At 37.8% G+C, this 14,138-nt stretch overlaps 1 protein-coding gene across 1 annotated transcript; it reads left to right on the top strand.

Annotated features, from left to right (window-relative positions):
• The first annotated feature begins 12,542 nt into the window (after nucleotides 1–12,542).
• Nucleotides 12,543–13,520, top strand: Or6x1 (olfactory receptor family 6 subfamily X member 1). The gene is given in 1 exon segment (XM_013067830.1): nucleotides 12,543–13,520. A coding segment is annotated over 1 exon segment (939 nt). The 5' UTR covers nucleotides 12,543–12,581.
• Nucleotides 13,521–14,138: the final 618 nt, after the last annotated feature.

Genomic DNA, 14,138 nt, shown 5'->3' with positions numbered 1-14,138 from the left:
TGTTGAGAAGGTTCTGTTCTACTTCTAGGCTCCTGATAGCTTTTACCATGAACAGCTGTGGAATTTAGTCCAATACTTTTTCTCCAACTAGTGATAGGATCAGATGGCTTTTTCCTTTCCTCTGTTAAAATGATGACTTTTAGGGGTGGATCTTCCAATGCTGAACCAACACTGCCATCCCTATAACAAAACCACTTTCTACATCCTGCCAGATCTGACTTCTAAGAGTTTGTTTTGTTAAACAAATTTCTATCTATGTTCATACTTTTTTCTTCTATTATCTTTATCCAGTTTTAGTATTAGCACAATGTTGATTTCCTAAAATGAGGGAAGAAGTGTTCCTTCTTTTTTCTGCTTTAATTGTTTGATATAATTTATCAGTTAAAATGTATATGAGCCTGCTGTTGTCATACAGGTAGGTTTTCAAGCTGGGAATATACTTTCTTTAATAGGTGTTATTCAAATTTTATATTTTCTCCAGAGTTAGTTTCATTAATTTGTCTTCCAAGGTACTTCTTAGAAGTTGGCAAATTTATTTCAAAACAGATTTTGGAAATATGCTTTCTATATCCTTTTAAATTCTGTAAAATCTGTGGTAATGTCTCCTAGATCTTGATATTATAATTTTAAAAATGTGTAATTGATATTGTGTAACAGGAAGAAAAGGTCTAAAGGAGCAGGGGAAGTGGGAGGGGTAGGGGAAAGGAAAAAAGGGAAAAGAAAAAATATGAGAAAAGGAAAAAAATGGAAACAAAGTCTTTGCAAATAGGGAAGGGTGGAGGGGGTGAAGGGAGGGCGGGGGAATGGGGAAAAAAATAAGAACCAAGATACTTATGTAAAGGTGCAAGATCCCAATGATGAATGTAACTGTATTTTATACTGAAAATGTACCAATAAACTTAATGGGAAAAAAAAAAAAATGAAGAGCAGGGCTGGGGATTTAGCTCAGTGGTTCCGTTGACTACCTTGCAAGCACAAGGTCCCGATCCCCAGTACAAAAAAAAAAAATGAAGGGCATACAAACAAGTTTTTAAATAAACAAAAACCTAAGAAAAATTTCTGTCATCAGATTTTCAATGCAAATATTACAGGAAATTTTTGCAACTAAAGGAAAAGAATACCACAAAAAAAATTACCACAAAAAAATACAAAGACCACTGGAAAGGCTAAATCCTAAGAGTATATATAAAATATTTTACTGAAGTATCACTGACATATAAAAAGTTGTACATATTTAACCACTTAACAGTTTACCCTAAACATTACTCAGGCAGTAAATTTATTTATGTACTGAGTATCCCAAGTGTCACTCATGCAGGTGGCATTTCATCCAGTCAATTCTTGTTTGCACGAGGTACACTTGAACAACTGTTCATTTTATATTGACTATTTTTGCATACTTTTTAATTTAGAATGTTGTATTTGCCCTTGGTGTTTGTTTCTAGTGAAATCTAATACTATGTTCTGGTTATTTTCTTTTACTAATTCATGTTTATTTTATTTGTGAAAAATAACCTGTAATTTTATCCTACAATCTATAAAAACTCATTGTAAGTACATTAGATATAATTTTTGTACTTTTCCAGAACTCAGTGATATTCTTTTAAACACAAAATGGACATGTGTGAGACTCTGAGACTGAATAGGAAGGAAGTGCCAAAAGATCTGGAAAAGAACTGAAACAGGGAGAAATGTTAGCATATCAAAGAAGAAAAGTCTGTTACAAAAAGGAAAGACAAGAGGCCTGAGCTCCCTTCTTCCCTCTCGGGAGAGACTGGTCTGGGGAGAGGTAAGGCGGAAGCTTGTGGTTAACCGCCGAGACCCGAGGGGGGCTTTGAAGAGGACCGATGAGGGAGCTCAGACGTTTGACAAGTTCCCAAAAGCCTTGGTGGCAGACGGAGGCGGAGGTTCGGGTTTTCCTCAGAGTTTGCGGCAGGGTTTGAGGGCAAGAAGGGGAAGAGTCCCGCGGAGGTATAGGAGCAGGAAAAGCCGGTGCGACTCAGCCGCTGCCCGCGCATGGAGTCATCCGCTGCCCCCGCCTCAGTCTTGTCCCTCAGGGACCCTTTGACCGTCGGGCATCCTCACCCACTTCACCGTCGGACCTCGGGAAAGGGCCGCTGGAGAAGAGCGTCCTAAAGTGGACTTCGCCCCCTCAATCCGTTTCCTGGAAGAGATTGTAGAAAAGTCTGGGTGCTTGCGGAAGTTTACACTTGTCTGTTACCCATTTCATTTGAGGTATTGTTTTTGTACTTTTAAAAATAAAACTTTTTCTGTTGGGGCGGGTGGGGGAGGAAAGACAAAAAGACGTCTCCTTATTGTCAACTCTTCATAATACAGAAATGATGGAACTTGAAAGAAGATGCAAAACTTTAAAAATTCCAATAGTGTTCGATGATTATAATAATTCTATCGGTGTTGACAGAGTTGACCAACATCTAACAAACTATCCTGTAATCAAAAATTAAGGAAAAAATATTACTATGAAATATTTATGCACCTTCTGGGCCAAACAATATAGAACTCGTTTGTTATTTATTCAAAAGAGGGAGTTCAAAAAAGTAATTTACAATTTAGACTAGATCTGATAGACCAAATAATTGAAAAATATGGGATAGCAAAGCACCAACCAGAACATCCATCATTGACGTCTTCACCATTACTTTTAGTGAGTAGATATTTTATTGAAATTATACCACCCACAGAAAAAAAGGAAAGGCCAACATGACAGTGTGAAGTATGGGGTTCAAGAAAGACAATAATGCAAAAAGAATTCAAAAGGAGACTAAATATTACTGTCCAAATTGTAATGTTGTGTTGTGCATTGAATGTTTTAAGATATACCCAACCAGGAAAAATATTGAATAAATTTTATAAAAATTGTCATTTTTATATTTCCTGTTATCTTATAAAAATTAATGAAATATATGCAATTTTTGGTCATACTATATTTAAATAATTGGACTGGTAAGTGGTTAATGTACACAACTTGATGAGTTTTTGGAGGTAAGTATAAAAACCATAAGATCATCACCACAATTGATACCATAAACCTATACATTACATCTGAAAGTTTTCTATTTGTTACTATCATTGTATGTGATAAGAACACTCAACATAAGATCAAACCTCTTAGCAAATTTTATATATATATTTATATATATATTTTGTATATAATACAGTATTGTTAACTATAAACGCTGTGTTATGGATCGCTAGAATTTATTCATTTCATAAGACTAAAATTTGTGGTCTTCAATTATTACCTCCACATTTTTCCCTCCCCTCCAACTCCGGGCATCTACCATTCTGCTCTGTGTTTTTGTTTGTATTTACTACGTGATTGTTTATATAGAAAACTCTTTGAGTGAATTTGGCAATGTAGCAGGATAAAAGACACTTGAAAATACTGTTTCTATACCAGTAATATATACTAGTAGGATGTGCTAGCAATAAAAAATTTCAAAGTTAAAAATTTTCAAAATCCAATTAACATTATCAAAAATATTAATTACTGGGTGCTATGGCTTGTATCTAGATGTCTCCCCAAAGCCTCCTGCAGACATAGGTGGGGCTTTTCAGAGGTAACTGGATCTAGAGTATGTGCTGCTGGAATCAAGAATCAGATTGATTCATAGTGCAATGCTAGGATTAAGGGTGCCCCCACCCTGGGTGTGAGTGCTACATGCCCTAAGGGTGGGACACCTGGATAGGATATAAGAGACAGAAAGGATGCTTGTCACTTTTCACTTGCTGCTTTCTGCCTTCTGCCTGCCCTGCTTTGCCGTGGACTGTTTATACTCTGTGTTGCCACTCTGCCATGCCACCCTGCCTTGGAGTCAGTCAGTTATGAACTGAAACCTGTAAGAACTATGACCCAATAAAGTTTTCCTCTTTAACTTTGTGTGTCAGGTATTTTATCTGAGCAACAAGAAAAGTGACTAAGACACTGGAGGAAATTTTTAACAAAATACCACACTGAAATTAAAAATACTTATAAAGCATTATTTAGAAACATTAAAGAAATTAAGACATCAGTATTACTATGGCTGACTCAGGAAGTCCACAATCAAAATCCCATCAGGTTTCTTTGTAGAAAATACAAGCTATTTTTAAAATTTTATGTGGAAATGTACAGGAGTGTGGAGGATGTGAGAAGTTCTCGGGCCCTCAGACGGCCTTGGGAAGACAGATTGTCCTGATGTCTGTGGCAAGCCCAGATAGAGAAGTTAAAGATAACTTCAGAAGGCTGTTTGTTGTTCCCACAGTGTTCGTCTGCTGTGATCCCTTGAGACTCTCAAATATTTGCTTGACATAAGAACAGATAAAAGTAGCTAATCCTTTAGAAGCTTTAACTAACCAAGATGATTTAGATAAGATGTACTAAGATTAAATGTACACAGATGGTTCTTTTGATGCTTTATGTACTCATGAGTATAACTGGTGGTTAGTTGACTAACATTGTAAATTGTTAATGATTGATGTATCCTGCTGAAAAATGTATAAAAAAAGACTACTAACAATAAACCTTGCCTTAACTTCTCATGGAGCTCTGGTCCCCCGTGCCCTTCTTTTAATAGGTTTTGTTGGATACTGTCTTCAGGTTCCAGTCTCCCACCAAGGAGACCCCAACACAGGAGCAAAAATAACCAATATAATCTGAAAAAATAATGAGTTAGAGAATTTATACTGTCTGATTTAGGACTTACTACAAGAATGTAATAGCCAAGACATTGTGATATTAGTGAAAAGATAAATCATTAGCAGAAAGATATAGAAATAGACTCATCTATACATATATGAATACATATATTAAATCAATTAATTTTTTACAGAGACATGAAATCAATGAAAGTGGGAAAGGAATGATCTTTTTAATAAATGGTATCATAGTAATTGGACATTCAATAGGAAAAAATTGAACCATGACCACTGACACCATACACAAAAATTAACACAAAATGGATCATAAGCCTAAATACCTAAAAGAAAACCTAGAGGGAATTATTTGTAATCTTAGGTTATACAAAAAAAAAGAACTTACACAAGGTAGAAAAAAAATGAACCATAAAAAATGACAAATTAAATTTTAAAAATTAAAAATTTTCTATATCAAAATATAAAGAAAATCAATAGTAAAACAGATTAAGAGAAATTATTATCATTTTTTTATCTGACAAAGGATTCATATCTAGAAAAAAGAACTTTTACAACTCAATATTAAAAGAAAAAATCCAATTTTTTACAATGGGCAAATAATTGAAACCAACTACAGTATTCATAAATGATGAACAGTCAATAAGCATATGAAAATATATTTAACATCATTAGTCATCAGGAAAATGCAAATTCAATTAATGAGAAAGACCTATCCCTACCATAATATCTCTCTCACTCTCTTGGTCGTTCTGTCTGTATCTGTCTGTCTGACAATAGAAACTGTTGATGCATATGTGGAGCAAGTAGAACTTTCATCCATTGCTGATTGGACTATCAGATGGTACAAATTCATTAGACAACAGTTTGTTTCTTAAACATGCACAGATCTTATGACTCAAGAATGTCAGTCATTTACCCAAAATAAATTAAAACATAGGCCCACAAAAATAAAGATTCCTATACATTCATTACAATTTTACTTATAAAATCAAAACTAAAATAATTCAAGGGCTCATCAACTACTGCATGAATGAACAAAGTATGGCCTGTTCATTCACTGGAACTGCACAATTAGAAGGAATAAATTTTTATATTCATAACATGGGTGATTCTCAAAACATTTTGCAGGGCTGGGGATTTAGCTCAGTGGTGCTGCCACTTGCCTCACACACGCAAGGTCCTGAGTTCAATCCCCAGTACAAAAAAAAAAAAATTTTGCAAAATGGTAGAACCCAGAAAAAAAAAAAAAAAGCCTATCATGAATGACTCTATGTAAAAATCAAACTGGAGAGACTAATCTACAGTTTTAGAAAATAGATCTGTAGTTGTTGGAATGAAAAAGATGAAAAGATAGCACTGGAAATGGGAACAAAAAAATTTTGGAGTGCTAAGAGCATTCTATATCTTAACTGAAATGACAGTTACATGTGTGTTCATACATCTGTCAAAACTCACTGGACTTATATTTAAAATGAGTGCATTTTAATCCCAGCACTTGGGAGACTGAGGCAGGAGGATCACTGTTGAGTTTGAGGCCAGCCTGGGCTACATAGTGAATTCAAGGCCAGCCTGAATTACAGAGCGAGACCCTGACTCAAAAAGCAGAAAAACAAAAAATAAAATAAAAATAAATAAAATGAGTGCATTTTATTATACATAAATTGTCTTTCTTAAAGTTGATTTTGTAGCCAGAGGTGGTGGTGCATGCCTATAATCCCAGCACTCTGGTAGGGTGAGGCAGGAGGATCCCAAGTTCAAGCCCAGCCTGGGAAACTTAGCAATTTAAGGAGAGCTTGCCTCAAATTAAAAAAAAAAAATTAAAAAGATGAGAGGGGCTCAGAGCAATGACCCTCCATTCAGTTTCCAGCACCACCAACTAAAAGTTGATTTTTTAAAAGTTAGAATTCTAATTCTATTTTTTCTTTTTTTGCAGAGACCCTTCTGTAACAATTAGTTATATATGCTATCTCCATTATTTCCTTATATGACCCTCAATTCTTTAGGCCCCTGACTTTTCGTTTATCCCCACAGAATAGTTGCAAGAAATTCAAGTACAATTCTATGATGATCACAATGCCTGCATACTTGTCCATTTTTAATATATTTATCAAATTTCCTACTCTATGTAATCCAGCACATTAAAAGAAATCACATAGCCAGGGATTTAGCTCAGTGGTTCTGCCGCTTGCCTTGCAAGCACAAAGTCCTGAGTTTCATCCCCGGTACTAAAAAAATCACGTAATTATTAAAATGCCTGATTTCCATTTTTGAAGAAGTTAAGAAATCCAAGATCTAGAATTCATAAAATCATGGATTTTCAGGCATGAACTAATTATCTCAGGAGTGCGGGTCTGATTGGTACCAATTAGAATTGAGGAAACTTCAAGCTCCTCAGTTTGTCTTTGATTAAACTTTTAGTGAGACTGTCCTGTTTCCTGGGACTCTGAGCACATCCATGGGGACTGACATCCCAGGGGAAGCTAGGCAAATGCCCCACTACCAAAGCATTATTTTCAGAGAAGAAATCTTGATTTAGTATGAACTGCTGTATTCATCATTCTCAATACATTTAAACACTGAAGAGAACTTGCCATTTTGAAAGATTTATAAATAGAACTCAATGATGCAGAAAGAAAATTGCCTTAAATTCTAGAAAAAGAGATTCATTTTCCTAGCACAAAAAGAAGAAAAATTTTATGTTTCAATTAGATTCACTTTATAAGGACTGTTTCCTTTTCTTTCAGTCCACTCGTGAGCAAGGACACTCCTCCAGACCAGAACTGTTTTCCTGGGAGTCATTAGTGCTGTGAGTACCAGTTTGCCACCCCTAGAGAGGAAAAGAATACTATTTTGTATAAAGTATTGCATTTCTCTAGAAAGAATGGGCACAGTTAGCCTTGATGCCTTGATGTCTCTCAGCAAATTCCAATTAATGAATTTCAGTTTTATGCCACAAAGTTGTAACAATGTCCTGTGCCTAGACCTTCCTAAGTGCAAAGTGGTCTCTATTCCCTGCATCTTAACAGAACCATCAGTTTGTAGGGTGAATTTCAAGTATTTCAATGACTCTGCTTTAAGGTTGTACAACATTGGGCATCTTCATATTTTCTTTTTTTTTTTTTTTTTTTGGTACTGGGGATCGAACTCGGGTCCTTGTGCTTGCGAGGCAGGTTGCAAAACCACTGAGCTAAATCCCTGGCCCCATATTTTCTCTTCTCATGGCAAAAATATTAAAAATTGGTCCCTGTCAATAATCTATAACAAGACAAATGAAATAAACAAGGTTTCAGATATTATATCCTTAGTCTAAATCCAGAAAAAAAATATTTAGTACTTTCTTCTTTTTTTTCTTCTGCTAAGACTATGAAAATTTTAGAAAAAGGGCAGAATCGTTTATTATAGCAATAGCTTAGAAAAAAGTGACTCAACTCAATCTCAAACCGCTGTGTTTTTTTAAGTGAGTTAACAAAGCTATGAGTACTTAGGCAGACTGGAGAAGCTGAAAGAAGCACCAGAGCCTAGAAAGAAATAGTAAATCCTGATTAGGGAAAGACAGAGTGGAAAGTTTTCATGTAGCAAAACACTTACTAGGAGAAACTGGAAGCAACAGCCGACTTGGAGGCAGATTACTAAACACACAAGTCTCTGTTCTGACATGACTCCAGCATTTGAAGCACAAGAGAGAGTACCACAAATAAACATATGCATGTATTAATCCACACAAACTTATAGATAAGTGAAGACAGACTCCCAACAAGCTATCCACTCATAATTATTCGAAAAACATCCTTTTTTTTTTCAAGCACTGGGGATTGAACCTAGGACCTTAATTTTTTATTTTGTTGCAGGGTCATTCAAAGTCACTAAATTCCCCAGACTGTCTCAGAGTGCCAGGATTACAGGTATGAACCACCATGCCTAGCTTTAGGAAATGTCTTTTGAGAGCTTACTTTGTGCTAAGCCCCATGCTTAGGCCCTACAGGTACCATTGCTGCCCTCAAGGGCAGTGGAGGAAGCCAAGCAGGCCACACCATTCTGTAAGTGCTTAGATATAGATATGCACAGGGTGTGAGGGAAACATATAGGAGCAGCACCTTAACTGCACTGGAGATAATCATGGAAATCATGGGAGGCTGCCCATGCATGGGTTTGAAACTGAGATCTGGAAGTCAGAGAAAGTGGGGGGCAATATTATAAGGAAATGGAAGTGGAGAAAGTGAGGGGCGGTATTATAAGGAAACGGGATGGTGTGTGCAATAACCGTGAGTCAACAGAGAAGATAGTTTCAGATGCAGTGGTACAAGCCTGTAATCCTGAAGCTGCAGAAGAGGCTGTGACAGGAGAACCACATAGGCCAGCCTAGTGAGACCCTGTTTCACTGGGAAGTCATCAATATCAAGAAAGAAAGAAGGAAGGAAGGAAAGAAAGAAAGAGAGAGAGAGAGAGAAAGAGAGAAAGAGGGAAAGAAAGAGAGAAGAAAAGAGAGAGAGAAAGAGAAAGAGAGAGAAAGGAAAAGAAAGAGAGGGGGGAGGGAGAAGATGGCATGCTCAGAAAACTAAATTATAGATCAGCAAATTGTTCTCATTAAAGGCCAGATAGTAAGTATTTATGCTTTGGGGGCCATATGGGTTGTATTGCAACTACTCGACTCTGCCATTAGAGCACACAAGCAGCTACAGACAATATATAAACAGATGAGTATGGCTGTGTTATGGTAAAACTTTATTTACAGAAACAGGGCTATAGTTTGCCAGCCTCTGAATCTGAGTAACTCGGTGAGGAACATAGAACAGGGAAGAAGGAAAACTGGCAGAAGATCAGGCTGGCAAGACCGGGTCACTGATCACCTTGACTGTCATGGAGTTTGGGGTGTGACCCTCGAAACTCTCAGGAGTGACAGAGACATTGTGTTTTGAATGCTCTCCCTTGCTGCTGTGCAAACTGTGGATGGGAAACAGTATGGCAAGTCAGGAGTCAGCGAGTCAAGTGAGGAGGCTGAACTCAAATGCTGAAGAAAGGGATGACGAACGCAGGTAGCCTAGATGAGATGGAGAGGAGACATACTGGGGAGCAAAGAAGAAGGTGACTCTAGGTATGGGGAAATGAGGAGGGATATCATTTAACCCTGTACATCGTGACTTTTCTAAAGGGAAAGAAAAAACATCTGGAGTATAGGGTTGAATTTTGATAAGCATATATCTACAACGTTTGACTCATTATTTTTGACTGAATAACCTAGGTTTCCTAAGGTTGCTTTTCAGTGTTTCTCGGAATATTACTTGACCTGCCTACTTGAAACATCCAGCTTCCCCCAAAATCTCACAGAACTTTTCATGTGCTCACACCCTTGTCTGTGTATCCTTCTGGGCAGTTGCCGCCTGGCTCCTGCCACCTCTATTGGCTCTGCACCCTCCAGCTGAGCACTGCTGCTGCTGTCACTTCTGCTGAGGACCACTCCTCTCTCCAGGCACTGCCATTTCCATTGGCATCCTTTCTGCTGCCACCATGACTGCTACTCATAGGGCCTCATGGTTCCAGCACCTTGCCATGCTCCTTACAGTAGGAGAACGTGTCTCTTCCCTGCCTGGGCCACACGGTCCCATGGGTTCCATAGCAGTGCTGTCTGTGACTAGGATGTCTCCTGATGCCCCTCCTTCTGCAAACCTAGGTCCACATGAACTTATGTTAGGAATGAAGGCGGACAGCACACTTTCTACACACACACACACACACACACACACACACATACACTCCATGTGAGCAAACTTCTTGACTCAAGACTTCTCCTCCAAAACCTCCTGACTCTATGATGTAACTGCCCCATCTGTTAACTTATCAGAAGTGTGGAACAAGTCTGATTCCCAGCTCTACCTCAGGTGGCATTCCTTGCTCTGGTTCTATTTCAGACATTGGATCTTTGTCCCTTCCCTACCCTTCAACTCAGAGACTCAGCTTAGGCTTCTTTTTCTCTGTAAAACCTCTTTTCACCCTGTCCAGTCTGGTTTAGGGGTCCTTTCCTGGTGTTCCCAGAGTAATATGTGGACAACTTCGCACTTGCACTCACTGGGTCCTGTTGTGATTATCATATATAGTGTCTCTATGACAATGATAAATTCCTTAATTACCTAGCAGGACTTGGAATGTAATAAGCTCTCAACAAATGCTTGTGAAATTCATAGATCTAATTTTCCAAAGTGTGGGATGTTTAGCCCTTGGAAGTTTTATATTGAACTCTCCCTCTCCTCTGTCAAAGGAGTGGATAATTCTGCATCCACTCCCATATTTAAGGACCTATGGCCTTTTGTGCAAATTCAAATATCTCTCTCCCTCTCTCTCCCTCTTCCCTCTTCCCTCCTCTCTCTCTCTTCCCCTCCCCCCCCTTTCCCCCTCGCTTTTCATCATGTCATGGGAAAACACCAGAGACTGAAGTCTGTGACATTATAGGCAAAGAATTATCTTTACTAGAAAGATAGTGGGAGGAAATGAAAAGCATTCTTCTTCCCTAAACTCTCCAAGAATTAGGGGTTTTTTCACATGTGGGAATAATTAAGCAATCTATCAGTGACCTATAAGCTACCTTTTTCATCCTAAGTTTTCTATATACTTTGAAAAATAGTACAATTCATTTTACAGTAACTTATCATATCCATTTCAATGGAAAATGATAAGAAAGAAGAGTTTTAATAAGAATGTGACTTTACTATTTTCTACTGAATTTTAGGAGAAGAAAAAAGTTCTCAATCTATATTTGCTCATACATACAAGGAAAGCTTTACTGGTATAATAATATACTTAGTCACAGAAGGTTTTGAGAGGAATGTACTTCCCAGGACTTCCAGTTTTTATTCGTAGTATTTGTTTACCTTTTCACTTTTTAGGTTAATGTCTACAGCTCTTTGTCCAATGTATATTTATTAGGTTCTTCTGTACATCAACCTATGATTCAGCTGGTTACTACTGAAATTTTGAATTTAAATTTGGTGTATTTATATACTTCCTAAATAGTTTTGCTATATTATTTTGAATTTTTAGTCTCCTTAAAAGAAAAGGAGTTGGGATTAGAATATGGAAATAGATTCATTAGAAAAACACCTATTCTATTATCTCAGTTGTATCTCACCACTAATAATTTCAATGATTTTTAGTTATTTTAATGTGCACGTAATTTAGGCTTCTCTAAACATATCTATAATATAATCAAGAATTATTTTTTACAATGAAATATGGGAGTGGGATTAATTTCTTAGAAACTCACAATAGTATTTACATACAGACATCATCTTATACTCTAGCTATTTTAAATTGTCATATGAATTTTTCACAGAAAATCCATCACATTATAAGTAATTATTCTTATAGGTGTATAAGGGTGAAAATGCTTTTCTGCTTGTCAAGTCCTTTACTTTCTAAGTCCATTAGAAGTTGGCTTAGCTGACGAAAGAACCAGCCAATTCATCAGTAAAGGATGCCTAATGTGTACATTTCTACTGTGACGTTGGTGCCATCTTGAAGGCAGCCTGTTGTGGGGAGTAGGGACCTGAACTAGCCAGAATCCTTTTAAATTTAATTTAATTTAATTTAATTTAATTTAATTATGTTGCTACCATACCCAATTGTACTTTTTTATTCTAAGGCGCAGACTGCAGATGTAGCTCAGAAGTAGAACACTTGCCTAGCTTACATAAAGCTCTCCATCCCCAGCACTAAATAAATAAATAAATGTCAGTGAATACCAAACAGTTTTAACCCAAGTTATATGCTGCGCATAAGAGATATATCTAAAATGTAAGCCAGAAAAATAAACATAAAATATAACCAGAATGGTATAAAGCAAAGAAAGATAAAAAATAAAATCTCTTTGTTTAAAACAAAAACATGAGATTCTGAGGAGCTACTTCCTTACTGTCTTTCTAGGGTAACAAGACATGAGAAATGGTACAGCAATCACAGAGCTCATCCTCCTAGGTTTTCCTGGTAGCCAAGGATTCCAAGCCCCTCTCTTTATAGTAATCTTTCTCATCTACATGTTAACCCTTGTGGGCAATGGCCTCATCATTATCATTGTCTGGGTTGAGCCTAGGCTGCAAATCCCAATGTACTTCTTCCTTTACAATCTGGCCTTTCTAGAGGTCTGGTATACCACCACTGTCATTCCCAAACTGATGGAAACCTTTGTGGTGGCGAAGACGGTCATTGGCATTCCCTGCTGCCTGCTGCAGGCCTTCTTCCACTTCTTCCTGGGGACCACTGAGTTCTTGATCCTCACAGTCATGTCGTTTGACCGCTACCTGGCCATCTGCAAGCCCCTTCACTACCCCAGCATCATGACCAGCAACCTGTGCCTGCAGCTGGCACTCAGCTCCTGGGTGCTGGGCATCATCATTGTCTTTTGTCAGACAGCGCTGCTCATTCAGTTGCCCTTCTGTGGCAACAATGTTATCAATCATTTCTACTGTGATGTTGGTCCTATCTTGAAAGCAGCCTGTGCAGACACCAGCATTTTAGAACTGCTGGGTCTCCTGGCAACCATCCTGGTGATCCCAGAGTCACTCCTGTTTACTATCATTTCTTACATCTACATTGTGTCCACTATCCTGCGGATCCCTTCATACACTGGCTGCCAAAAGGCTTTCTCTACCTGTGCATCGCACCTCATGGTCGTCTCCCTACTCTATGGAGCTGTTTTGTTCATGTAACTAAAACCCACTGCACACTCTTCCTTTAAGATGAATAAGGTAGTATCTGTGCTGAATACTATCCTCACACCCCTCCTGAATCCCTTTATTTATACCATTAGAAACAAAGAGGTAAAAGGAGCTCTAAAACAGGGAATAATTTCTCCAAAGACTGGTAATGTGAAGTAAAACCTGCAACACATCAAAATGAGCTTAATGCAGACACAAAAATTAAACGTAACACAAGATTGTAGAGAAGCTTGATAAAACGGGCTCCACCAAAATCTCAGAAGTTCTAGTTTATTGTTGTAGTAAGAAAAAGATATGAAAGCAAACCATGATGGTTAAGGTCCCCTATAGGAATGCATCATATATAAATGACCTAAAGCCAAGCATGATGGCACAGGCCTATCTATACAGTAATCCCAACTACTTGGGAGGCATATGCAGGACAATGGCAAGTTAAGGCCAACCTTAGCAACCCAGTGAGATGCCACCTCAAAAGCTAATAATAATAGTAATAAAAACAGCTGGGCATGTAGCTCAGAGACAGGGTGTTTGCCTGGCAAGTGCAAAGTCCTAGGTTTGAACCCAAATAAATAAATGAAAACTGTGTTATGGTTTATACCTAGATGTCCCCCCAAGCCTCATGTGTTCATAGGTGGGGCTTTGGGGAGGTGATTGGATCATGGGTGTGTGATACTCACCAGTGGATTAGTTGACTAATGAGTTTATAGCTAAATATGATGTTAGGAGGTGAAGTGAAGTTCCGTTGACAGAGGTGGGTTACTGGGGGTGTGGCCTGGA

The sequence above is a fragment of the Heterocephalus glaber genome, unplaced genomic scaffold (genome assembly GCF_053883595.1).
Source record: "Heterocephalus glaber isolate CG9 unplaced genomic scaffold, H.glaber_assembly_v1.0 deba00001431, whole genome shotgun sequence".
NCBI lineage: Eukaryota > Metazoa > Chordata > Mammalia > Rodentia > Bathyergidae > Heterocephalus > Heterocephalus glaber.
The sequence above is the reverse complement of the archived record's forward strand: the minus strand, read 5'-3'. Positions and strand labels throughout refer to the sequence as shown.